This window comes from Acomys minous, assembly GCF_964271855.1.
Source record: "Acomys minous genome assembly, chromosome: 14".
NCBI lineage: Eukaryota > Metazoa > Chordata > Mammalia > Rodentia > Muridae > Acomys > Acomys minous.
In genome coordinates, this window is record NC_140496.1 from 96,816,785 (window position 1) to 96,829,850 (window position 13,066).

Consider the following 13,066-nt stretch of genomic DNA (forward strand, 5'->3'; position numbering starts at 1 on the left):
AGAGTTTGCATTTTCTGGTAGATAAAGGGAGGCCCTCTCTTTATGCGACTTAGCATGTATTTATTACCCAGCATCTTCTGGAAAAAGCAAAAAATATGTTCCCTTTATAAGAAGTAACTCATCAATGAAATGAATGCAACTAAATAGAGTTAAACTACTAAGTTTTTAGACGCATGAAATCATTTTTTTTTTAAAGAGCATCAAATCCCAACTTTCAGTCCTTTAATATCATCTGCCCATTCCTCTGAGGCCATTTAGATCATCACTTGTCTTTTCTACTGTCTTCTTGTTTTCCTTACATCTTAGTTTAAATTCTCAAGGGAATCCATGGATTCCAGAACCCCTCTGCCAGCATCCATGCTCACTTTGCTTTTCAGGCTTTTCTGTTGGCTCCACTGTGCAGTCTCACACCAAGGGGATCTGGATGTGGTGTGTGCCTCACCCCCAGAAGTCAGGCCACACCCTGGTTCTGCTCGACACTGAAGGCCTGGGAGACGTGGAAAAGGTAAGGAGTGAGGTGTCCATTTGGATTCTGTTTGTTGCCTCATGCCTTTAAATACTCTTACTGCAGGGAGTTCCCTTCTCACCACCCATTAAACTAATGTAAACTATCCTGCAGAGAATATGGGCTAATAGTTGCCTACTGGTTAGATCAAGTTGCACAAGTCGTGCCTGCAGTACCTGTAGCTCTATAATTTTGACAAAAAGAGGAAGTCTCTTCAAATGTTTTTCTGTTTGTCTTTTCCAACTCATATGAACAGTGGGAAAATGGGCACTCTCTAGTTGTACTCTGGTAAGTCCTCACAACAAGCAGAGCACTTCAGTCTCCTGCACTTGACTGTTTCCTAAGTTTTCCTGTCATCGTTGACTTCAGGCTTCCAATATAGAGACCGACTTGGGCCTGGGGAGATGTGCCTTTTATGAATTGGTATGAGCTGGTTCTGGGACATAGCTAGGTCTTTCTCTTGAATGCCCATTGTGAAAGAGCTCTTTCAAAAAAATTTTTTTTTGATTTGTCAAGATGCAAAGATGACAAGCCACAATTTGAACTTGATTTACTCATGCTTGTGGGTAATAATAACACATAATATACATACATGCATATGTAATGAATATAAAGCAGTATGTTTTACCCCTATAAAACTTTAGTTTTAAGTATTTTAAATACTAACTATAAATATTTAGTTTTAAGTATTAAATATAAATATAAACACTTAGATACCCACTATTTTTATTCATTTTGTAACTATCTGAGTGTCATTAGAAGAAAGACTAATGAGTTTGTGATGGATAGATCAGTATAAAATTACTAATGAGAAAATCATGCCTACAATTTTTTGTTTGTTTTGTTTAATGTTTACATATCAACATCTTATTTTTAGTGATGCTCATGCAAGAATGCCCTGAGACATGATTTAAATTTTCTCTGATTTCCAGATTGATGAAAACAATGATACTCAGATCTTTGCACTGGCAATCCTTCTCAGCAGCACCTTTGTTTACAACACCATGAACAAAATTGACCAGGGGGCTATCGACTTGTTACAGTATCCTTTTATGGTCCAATGCAGAACCATAAATACTCCAAGACAGTTGCAGAAAACATGCAGCTTGTGCACCTATGAGACCTTGTGGACTCCTAACAACTAAAGCACAGACCTAAGGAGAATGCTCAGTTGATGAAATATTTGTCACACAACAATGAGGGCATGAGTTTGGGTCCATAGCATCCACATAAAAAGCCAGGCAAGGCACTGTGTACCTGTAACCCCAAGGTTGGGTTTGGGTGTGGACAGTCAGAGACAGAAGGAGTCCCAGGGCTTGCTAGCCAGCTAATATAACCAACAAGTTCCAGATTCAGTAAGAGACCCTGTCTCAAAAAACAAGATGGAGAGTTATAGAACAAGATACACAATACCAATATTTGGCTTTAACAGATATGCACATCTGCACACAGAAGTGCGCGCACACGCGCGCGCGCACACACACACACACACACACACACACACATGCTACAGAGTAGAAACACAAGGAAAAGAACCCTCATGCATGTCTTGAATGCAGTGTTGACTGAGTGATGTGCAGAAGGGAGCAGGAGATGTCTAAGGGACCATAAGATGGGGATGCAGTCCCCTTCTGCCAGCTTTCCTTAATTGTGTCTCAGCAACGTGACAGAACTGACAGATCTGCTCCGGACAAGAAACTCCTCTGGCCTTAATGAAATTGAGGAACCTGCTGACATGAGCTTCTTCCCAGACTTGGTGTGGACTCTGAGAGATTTCTTCCTGGGCCTGGAAACTAATGGGCATGCCATCACGTCAGATGAATATCTCGAGAATTCACTGAAGCTGAAACAAGGTAATGGAGCTTCAGTTTGGGGAAAAAAAGAAAGAAACATGCCTAGGAACTTATTTTTTATTGGTAACTAAGTATATCAATTTCCATATTTACCTACTCACGACTTTTACAGAATAACAATGAATATTTAATTGAAAATTAACTATAGATTCAATATTAAATTTAATTAGTCCTCAGTTATTGAACACATCTCTCTCCTTTTGTTTACTAGTTTTACGTCTTTATGCAACATCAGGAAAAAGAACATTTATTTAAAGTAAATAATCTAAAGTGGATATAAATTACATTCTAGATGCATCCCATATTTTCTTCTACAGGTAATGATGAAAGAACCCAAACATTCAATCTACCCCGTCTATGCATACAGAAGTTCTTCCCAGTAAAGAAATGCTTCGTTTTTGATTCTCCTACTAATGGGAGTAAGCTTTCCAAGCTCCAAACCCTCAGCAGTGATGAGCTGAGTCCGGATTTCGTGCAGGACCTGTCAGAGTTCTGTTCTCACATCTTCACCCATTCTAAGACCAAGACACTTCCAGGAGGCATCCAGGTCAACGGACCTCGTGAGTACTTCTAAGGGATTTCCTTCGAACTCATCATAGAGAATAAAGCACACAGAGATTCTTTGTGGATGACTTGAAAGCGGAGCAGCACTGCCATGACGGATATCCAGTGTACCATGTTGACAACGTGACAGTAGATATCATGCACACCTCTAGTATTATTTCAGTAAAGCCTCAAAGTTACATCAAATTTAATTATAAGAATGAGGACATCAAGTTAGAGAAGCTTTAACCATTAACTCTTGAAACAGATTAACTCGTGGTTTGACTACATTTTTACAGTACATATTGGATTTTTATTATGCGACACAGTATTTGATATGCACGAAATAATTTAAGTACATACATGTTTTATGTAGAAATAGAATTTGTTCAATACAGATGTTGAAAAAAACCCATATTGTTTAGATCTTAAGAGCTTTGTGTTTTATAACTAAGCAAATACTTAATATATTGTGAAAGGAATTTGTATTGCCTTCATGCAGAAGTTGGCAAGAAAGAAAAACAAAGGAGCTTTGATGAGGAATAAGAATCACTGAATATTATTTACAGAGGAAATCAACTCATATCACCTTAACTGCAATAAAGTAAAACATAAAGGAAAAAATATGAATAAAATAGAGAACTGAGAGAAAGAAAATGGAGAGGAAGCTTAGAGAAACAAAGACCTAAAGCATTTTAATCAAAAGAATTCTATTTTATTCTTTCAACAAAGATTAGATTAGGTTTTTGTTGTTGTTTTTATATTTATTTTCCTGAAAGGAAGAATGACCTGTCTTCTTGATCATCTAGTTCTTCAAAAAAGCAAACAAACAAACAAACAAAAAAACAAAATCAAAAACTCCTCTGGGCATGTGAATACTGCCCAGAATGCTGAAACACTTCAGGCAAACTATAGCATTCTAAGAATAAATCCATATAGATTAGACACCTTTTCTGCAAATGATACAAACATCTTTTCCTTCTCTGAAGGTCTAGAAAGCCTGGTGGTGACCTATGTCGAGGCCATCAACAACGGGGCACTGCCCTGCATAGAAAACACGTTGGTAACCTTGGCTCGGAGAGAGAACTCGGCTGCAGTGCAAAAAGCCATCGGCCACTATGATCAGCAGATGAGCCAGAAGGCACATCTGCCCACTGAGACCATCCAGGAGCTGCTGGACCTGCACAGGACCTGTGAGAATGAGGCCATGGAAATCTTCATAAAGCATTCTTTCAAGGATGAGGACCAACATTTTCAGAAAGAATTGAAGGTCATTATTTTGTGTATTTGTTGATAGACATCAGAGTCAACAGAGGGCAAGAGTACTTCTACAAGTGGTAAAATAGTACGTAAAAAAAATCAGTCCCCAATAGAATGAAAAGTTATGAGAGTCACTCATGAAACCTTGATATGAGTTTATTTGGAAAATGGGCAAGCCAGAAAGATCTGGCTGCAAAGATCTTGACACACACACCCTCTCTCTCTGTCACACACACACACACACACACACACACACACACACACACACACACACACAGGAGAGTGACTTCTTGGGACTAAGAAGGATTTCAGTAGATGAAGGAGAAAAGACGGGAGAAGGTGGCAGAGATAAACATGGGTTTATCAATGTATAAATGTAGGAAAACATCAGGATATGAATAAAGAGTTAAAGAGAACAAGACAGAGTATTCTTACACAAGTTTCTCCTCACTTTTCCCTAATAAAACACCTTAATAAATCTGCTGTTTAAAATGGAAGAAACTTCAGCCAGACAGTGGTGGTATGTGCCTTTAATACCAGCACTAGAGCGGTAGAGACAGGTGGATCTCTAGGTTTTAAACCAGCCTGGTCTACAGAGTAAGTTCTAGGACAGCCAAGGCTACATAGGGAAACCTTGTCTCAAACAACAAACAAACAAACAAAAAAGGAAGAAACTTCTAATACCAAATAGACATAACTTTTCTTAGAGTATCAGTTTTACAACTTTTCCAGCTTTGGTAAGGATATAATCTTATATACACTTCTCAATGTTTCTAAGAAAATAAAATGTAGATTCTTTTGAAAAACAATTCTCAGAAAGCCTGGAGTATATCTAACATCATTTTTTTTTTCTTTTGTCTATTTAAAGAGCCTACTAAGCGCAAAGCAGGATGAGATGTGTAAGAAAAACGTGGAAGCTTCTGCAGGCCACTGCTCAACCCTACTTCAGAGCATTTTTAAGCCTCTCGAACAAGAAGTGGCACAGGGAATCTATGCTAAATCGGGGGGTCACACTCTCTTCCTTCACAAGATGGAACAGCTGAAGGCACAGTACCATCAGCAGCCAGGGAAGGGAACACAGGTATTCTCCATCCCCGGTACAGATGCAGTAAGGTGCTTTAGTTCTCTGCCAATGAGGCACTCATCTGTTGCCTGAACACCTGCTTGGCACGGATGCTACAGCAGAGAGCTTGTGCTTCAGCAGCAGATGTAGATTAAAGCACCCATCGCTGTGATCATCAGACCGCTATCGTAGCCATCAATTTTCATGTGCATCAAAGGACTGATTAGGACTGCAGAAGACAAAGCCTCAATTAGTGAAGCCAATGTAAGGAAACCCAGTAACTAGTTGGCTTAAAAGACTTCTATTCCATGTATGGATACATTCCAGAGTTCAAATGAATGATGTCATTCATTTTTCTTATTTATATTTCTTTCCAACCCCACCTTCACTGTTCTGTTTTGTTTTCCTGGTGGTTGGCTTCATTTTCAAGCCCTGCCTGGCAAAGACCTCTGACATGTCCCAACTTTAGCTTGCCCCTAGTGACTTACATCTCAGAGGAGGACAAGCATATCTGCTCCAGCACCCATATTAATTTTTTAAAACACCCACACTTTAGTGTTTATCCAGCTATAAATAAGACTGTTTCGTGTAGCGTTTCTGAGTGCTCTGATTGGTCAAGCCAGCATCATTCCCAGGGGTGATAGGTGGACCCTTCATATACAGGCTGAGAATCTCCCAAGAGCGAGAGATAGTGGGAGAAGAAATAAAGACATTTCCCAGGTTGCAGATTAGCATTTCCCAGTTCTAACAGCATGTTTTGGGGTCCCCAGGCTGAGGAAGTGCTGCAGAAATATTTGAAGGACAAAGAACCACTGAGCAATACAATTCTACAAACAGACCAGGCTCTCACAGCCAAGGAGAGGCAGAAGAGAGGTGAGAGGGAACGGAAGCCATGGCCGATGTACAAGAAGGTTATCAGCACTGCCTGCGTTTGCAAGGGGAGAACGCTCACCCTAGAGATTGTTTTCCTTTCTCCTCAGAGGAACAAGAGAGAGAGGCAGCTGCAAGGGCTGAGGCACAGAGGTTGAAGGACATTCTCATCCAGGAAGAGAAAAAGAGAGCTGAACAGGAGAGACAGCATCAGGAGCAACTGCGGCAAATGGAGATCAACAGAGCAAACTTCCTGGCAGAGCAAGCGAGGATCCGGAAACAGAGGGCTCAGGTATTTGTGAAGTGTTTCCTCTCAGGTGTCACTAGGCTACTCCAGCTCTCTCCCATCTGCCAAGGAGGGAGATGTCAAGATGTCAAGGCCCATGGAGAGAGACAATCTTATTTGGTAGCTCAGGGAGGGGACCCTGGAGCCAGGCTGCTGGGTGGCAACCTCAGGCACAATCTTTTACCAAGTGTACATTTATGCAACTTGTCTCTTCCTTCTGTACTTTGGTGCAGAGTATAGACAGGAGCAACATGTGTTTTGCAAGGTTATTATAGTAAAAGCTCTAATACTTGTGTTAAAAAGATGTTTGGCACAGAGTATACATAATTATTAAATAAGAAGGCATTTCTTGATAACATTACATTTCTCTGGACAATCACCTGTCTAGATTACGGTGAGGATTATTATTGTTATTGTTATTATTATTATTATTATTATTATTATTATTATTATTATTTTACATGAGGTTTATGTTCTGTCTTCACTCCTGTCTTATGGTGATCATTTCTGTTTCCCATGGTCTTCACCTTGTAGTCTGTCCCTTTTATTTTATCAGCACTCGAGAAGTAGTAGGCAGCATTTAGCAGGCACACAGCCCTTTATATGCATTCTCTGATCTAATCGCCATGAGGCAGAGCTTCTGTGTTCCGAGATCGCAGATGAATTCCCACAAAATAATCCAAATACTGGCATCCCACAGGCTTGCCAAATGGGATCTTCTGCTTTGCTGCTTCTGCAGAGATGGTGCCCTCACTCTCACAGAACTTTCCGTACCAATCCCCCAACTTACTCGTACGTGTGAAGCTACTCTAACTTATCTTTGATAGCCCAGTGCTTTCCTGTAAAGGCAGAGTAGACAACCACTTCTGCCAGTCAAAGTATGGCAACCTGGACCCTACTTCACTTAGACCACAGGGGGCTTGATCCTGTCGCTCTGCATGGCAGGGTGTCACCTCGACACTCTGTGTACAGCCTCTTCTTGTAGAAAAATATATGACTCTATTCCATGTATGAATGGGAACAGAAGTATGTGACTGAGATTGCCAAGGAATTTTTTTGGTCTAAGGAAGAAGGGCGTGTTGGGATGGAATTCGAGAGACACTAACATTTCAGAGTTTGGAACAGGCTGCATCTGGAGCTAGAGAAAAAGGATGAAAAGTGCTAAAACTAGGCTGCACGTGTATGGATAGAAGACAATTCCCACATCTTTACTTAAGTATGGACAAGCCAATGGCTTAGGAACGAGAACAGAGTTGATCTGAGGTTTTGTTGTTGGCTTGTTTGTTTGTTTTTGTTTTGGTTAAGCTTATTTGTTTCTGTTCGTTGCTTCTCAGGAAGAGGCTGAAAGGATCAAGGCAGAACAGGAAGCTCGGCTCAGAGCGATACAACAAGAGCTTCAAAGGGCTATGGAGATGAGCTACCGCTCCAGTAACCACTGTATCTTAAGCTAAATCACCAAACCCCAAGACTTCCCTTTCTTACTGCTTCTCACGGAAGACACAAAGGAACAAGAGACTAAAGGACTTGAGACAAGCAGTAGTCCAGAAGCCCGAAATGCCCCCTGTCTGACTGCCATATTTGTTTTGAGGTGTTTTAAGATACTCGGGGGTTGTTAATCAAGGAGAGCTTGACCAACATCTTGCACTCACATGGTATCTTTCCTGTGGGTGGCGATGGGAAAGGTACCAATGAGAAATCAGAAACTATGTGTGTTTCTCAAATGGGTGGAGGCCCCTGGTCCGTGGGCAGTGGGCTGGCCACTCGCAGGTTCTTTTTCCTCTCCTTTTCTTTGTTGGGAACCCAATCATATTATGGTCAACCTTGTCACATGCCCAGCTATCATGTCACTCACACTTAGAGGTAGATTTGTTCCTAGATTGTCATCTCTGACATGTCCACAGTCTGTCTTTTGTTACATTCATTAAAGAAATTCTTCATCATTGATACTGTCATTTTGATGCACAGAATTACCATTTGGCTCTGTCTTTTTTCATTTTTCTTCCTTAAAGTCTACACCTGCCCATGCATATTTCTCACTTTTTACCAGATTTTTTAAACATAGTAATCTTACTGATTTTAAATCATCTTAATTATTTAACATTTTAATGATTTAAAACTTAAAATTTTTAAATTATTTCTGATCATTCTAAGTCTGTCTCTATTCCTGGGTCTATTTGCTTTATCTCTTTAAAATAAAAGCTGTACTTGGTTTTTCTGTGTGTCTCAAAAACCTTTTAATTAACTGTTGTCCATTTTTGGTGACATAACTAAGATTGGTAGATTTGTGCTTGGAATGTGCATCCTCACTTTATATTAAGATGCCTTTGGCAAACTTTGGCTTGTGTAGCTGTTCAGCTGAAAATAGCCTTAGTTTGTTCTAGTAAAATAGCTCTTGCCTGTATCCATCTAGAAGACAACGGGGGGGGGGGGGAGGGAGAGGGAAATGGTTACTTGCTTATGTAAGTCTCATTCTGCTGCTCAATAAATGGAATAAAAATGTAAAATGCATTAAATTGATTCACCTGTATGCCTCAACTTTATATCCTGTAATTTTTGCTCATACAGAAATTCACATATAATAGGGCAGAAGCATCCTAGCAGAAGCAAGAAATGAAAACTGAGATCAAATGTAGCATTTTCAGCATTTATAACTGCACTGATTAGTATTTATTTTCTCACTTTAAATAAGTGTTTACTTTTGAGCCTGAATGGTTGCTATCTCATTTAGAGTAGGAATCAAGGTAAATTAGCTTCATGACCTTACAGTCTAGACAGACAGCTCAGAATAAGCAGAAAACACAATCTGCAAAATCATTCAACAAAATAAAGTGATTATTTCTGATTGATAGCATTAGTGATTCTTATATACAGACCCACCTCTGACTGTCTGTCTGACCATCTGTCTGTCTGCCTATCTATCTATCTATCCATCTTATTTCTATGAAAGATGGATTTATAGAAAAGATAATTTCTATAAATTATCTTAATAGCATGAGTACTTTTTAAGGAACGGTGCAGGGGGAAAGAAAAAAGAAACCAACAAAAACTATGAATTCACACTGGCTGTGGGGTAAACACAGGAGGAGCCAGCCCAGGTGGTCAAGTGATAGCATGTGGTCAGACGTTGCACATCATGCCTTCAGCCTCTGCATTTAGGGCCTGCAGACACTGAACCCCAGGGCACACAGCTCTTCTTTGGGCATTCAGCAGGGGCTAAAGCAAAGAGCAGGTGTTTGCAAACCATTCCTAAGGTGGGCTTACAGAATGAGAGACCACGCCCTGGGCCCTCTGCAGAGACACTACTGTGCAGTGCTTTCCTGCTGGCTTCTACCTTCACCCTCATATGCTTCTTACATGTTCTGTAGTAGGGCTTTGCAAAAGCAAAAAGATGCTTATTGTACGTATGGTTTAATGTGTACTTTGATTTTTTAAATATAGACATATTTAATGTTCTATAGATTCCACAATGCTATGGAGTACTCCAATCCCTTTGTACTAGCTACCCATAAAAAATAAGTCTCAGGTTTGCTCTTATTTCTTTATCTTGTACTTTAAAAAAATGTATGACTCGCTCAAACTATGGCACCAGCCAAGGACAATACAGGCCATAAACTTCAAACCCCTACCCAGATCTACCCAATGGACAGGACATTCTCCACAGTTGAATGGAGAGTGGGGTACGACTTTTACACAAACTCTGGTGCCTCACCTTTGACCATGTCCCCTGGAGGGGGAGACCTGGTGGCACTCAGAGGAAGGATAGCAGGTTACCAAGAAGAGACTTGATACCCTATGAGCATATACAGGGGGAGGAAGTCCCCCTCAATCACAGTCATAGGGGAGGGGAGTAAGGGGAAAACGAGAGGGAGGAAGGAATGGGAGGATACAAGGGATGGGATAACCATAGAAATGTAATATGAATAAATTAATAAAATAATCAAAAAACTGTATGACTCACGAATACAAAACCATAACATGCTAGAATTATTCTCATTCTAGTTAAATGCAGAGTTAACGTCTCTTAGGTTTTGTTATCCCTGTCCTGCTTTGCAATAAGAACAAAATCCGAAAACAAGGAAACAAACGACAAAACACTCATACCCTATAACTTTGTAAACTCATAACTTTGTAAACTGTATCTTTGTAAACTCCTTCCATTTAGAACTCAGAAATATACATATGCAATACAACACATACAGCTAAGTATAGCAGGACTTTCTTGGACCAGCCAGTGATTAAATAATGACATGGAGACTTTGTAATATTTTAAAGCTTAGGCCTTTAGGATAAGGAAGTCTCCCAACCATCTATATAGCTTAACATGGCTAATCCTGGAACTATGTCCTGTCATGTGGCTAGCTCTACCTCTCTGCTCTGCTCTGGTCTGTCCAATCACCTCCCTGTCCACTGGAAAATCTCCCATACCTTTCTTCTCCCAGCATCTCTATCTCTACCTCTCTGTTGTTGTCTCTGTCTGCCTGTCTCTGTGTCTCTCTCTGTCTCAGTCTGTCTGTCTGTCTGTCTGTCTGTCTCTATCTCTCTTGGAAGTTCTACCTTCCATCTCCTGCCCATATATTGGTAGTCAGCTCTTTATTACTGCCAGTCAGATACAAGTCTAGATTGCCTCTAGGCTAGTGAGGAAGACAATATTTACAAACTACGAGACAGGTGATGGGCCATAGAAATAACAATAGCAAGATCCTGCCAGCATTAGCTCTCTGCCAGTACAGAATTACCAATTAAATATACAGAGACATACCTGCACACAATGTACTCCAATACTCAAGGCTCAGAAAAACATGTGAAGAAGGGCAGAAAGAGTGTAAGACACAGAGGGCAAGACTCCTGCTGCTGGATAGTGTGTCCTAGACAGAAGAGGGGAAATGTACCCCCTCCCAAAAATAAAAAATATGGTTGCCTGAACAAAACTGGTATAATGGCAACACCAGGTGCAATGCTTACATGGGCAGGGGAAATTCCACTTGACTCTACCCTTATATGTAGATTGCTAACAGTGACCACCACCCTTAGAAAGAATTCGGAAAACCAGATTGTTTAGCAAGGTTAAGTAAAGATGATTTTGCTATTGGCTGTGATGCAGAGATTCTTAGGGAACAATCTGAAGTTAAGAAAAGGTTCATTCTTAGTAGCTAGGGACTTTTTGAGGTTGGAGAGCAAGAACAATAGCTCAGAGCAGCACTGGCTGATGTGACTCTTTCAAGCTAGGCTGATGACTCATTTCCTCATCCGGTTTTTTGTCCTCAGCTTCCTGATATGATTTAATAAAAATATTAATGAGTAGAAGTGCACCTTTTGGATTTAAAGTAGAAATGGCTGACTTTTTTTAAATACAGAAGTTTAGATTTGTGATTGTTTCAAGATTTTTATAAGATCACTTTTTAAAATAATCGATTTTCTCCTTGTAACTGCGAATTCAGCCTGCCAGTAAAGAAAAAGCTGGCTGAGAAATTACCTTGCTTGCTAACACTTTGTTAGTATATAACAAGTTGCCCAGTTACAAATGTATATTGGTTCTTGGAAATGATTTGCTTCCCATATTTGTTTCTCACCCATAATACGTAAAACATTTGATCATGTGAGGGTATTGGGGAACATGTTTTTCTTACATATACTCATTGTAATCATTCACTTAAAGAAAATAGAATGTAATCACATTGTGGTTTTTGTACTGCTTGAAAGATTTTGCTGGAATATATGAGCTGTGGGAAAAAGAATAAAGTTATTGGAACTTGCTCTTTGGAGTTTGTTCCGTCTACCAAGATGTGTGTGTGTGTGTAGTTGTTGTAATCCGTTTCCATCCGTATGTGTGTGTATGTATGTATGTATGTATGTATGTATGTATGTATGTATGTATGAATCTGGATGAAGATAGAGAAACTAATAGAAGCAGCTTGTTGGAACCTACCTGCTGGAGTCTGCCTTACTTCATCATCAAATTTCAGTGAGTATGTATGTTCCTTTCCTTTCCTTCTTTCTTTTCTTTCTTAAGATGCTTTGTCACTACTAGTAGAAAGCCCACAGTGGCCAACAGCTCTAGCTCACGCTTACCAAAATAGGTATAAGCCCATGCCAAGAAGCTACCAGCACTGACCAACACCAGCAATTTAATTCTTGCCTCTCAGTTGCCACTATCAGTGGAAGCCACTGTTTGTAACAATCTTCTTTGGCCTGCAAATTTTTTCTCAGAGAAAGTCTGTTGGGTGACCAGACAACCACCAGATCTACACCCTGACTCAATTTACCCCTGTTATCGTCAAAGCTTGTCTTTCATAAAAACCTAATGTCACAAATGTAGTTTTAAATTTGGTCTGCATGTTTCTTTCCAGACCTTGTTTGGTCTAAGCAGGGTTCCATTCTGTAGCTCGTAAGAAACAAATGCTCCATCAGTGTAGATGGCCACCTAGAGAAGATCTTGAAGCTGGTCCCTGGAATCCAAGCAAGACCTGGGCAGAGAAAGGCTCAGAGGAATGCAGGATCTTCTAAGCCCAATCATTTTTCATTGACATCAAGCTTTGAGAGTGATTGATGCTCATGATACTGGGGAGGTGGTTGGTTCCTGTGGGATACTATTTGAAAGACTCCAATGTCTGGGATTTTAACTTATGACTCAACGGTAGACCAGGTCATGTTAATATAACTAGCACTAAAATGAAAGTGGGTAGTGT

At 40.1% G+C, this 13,066-nt stretch overlaps 1 protein-coding gene across 1 annotated transcript in view; it reads left to right on the forward strand.

Moving 5' to 3' along the window:
• Positions 1 to 13,066, forward strand: part of LOC311582507 (uncharacterized protein) — a 52,906-nt gene that overhangs the window by 22,779 nt on the left and 17,061 nt on the right. The window contains exons 3-11 of the mRNA XM_084755648.1: positions 378 to 505; positions 1,438 to 1,547; positions 2,165 to 2,358; positions 2,676 to 2,918; positions 3,891 to 4,171; positions 5,030 to 5,242; positions 5,995 to 6,097; positions 6,205 to 6,386; positions 7,715 to 7,826. Coding sequence (XP_084611774.1) covers positions 378 to 505; positions 1,438 to 1,547; positions 2,165 to 2,358; positions 2,676 to 2,918; positions 3,891 to 4,171; positions 5,030 to 5,242; positions 5,995 to 6,097; positions 6,205 to 6,386; positions 7,715 to 7,826 — 1,566 coding nt within the window. The remainder of the gene's footprint in view (positions 1 to 377; positions 506 to 1,437; positions 1,548 to 2,164; positions 2,359 to 2,675; positions 2,919 to 3,890; positions 4,172 to 5,029; positions 5,243 to 5,994; positions 6,098 to 6,204; positions 6,387 to 7,714; positions 7,827 to 13,066) is intronic.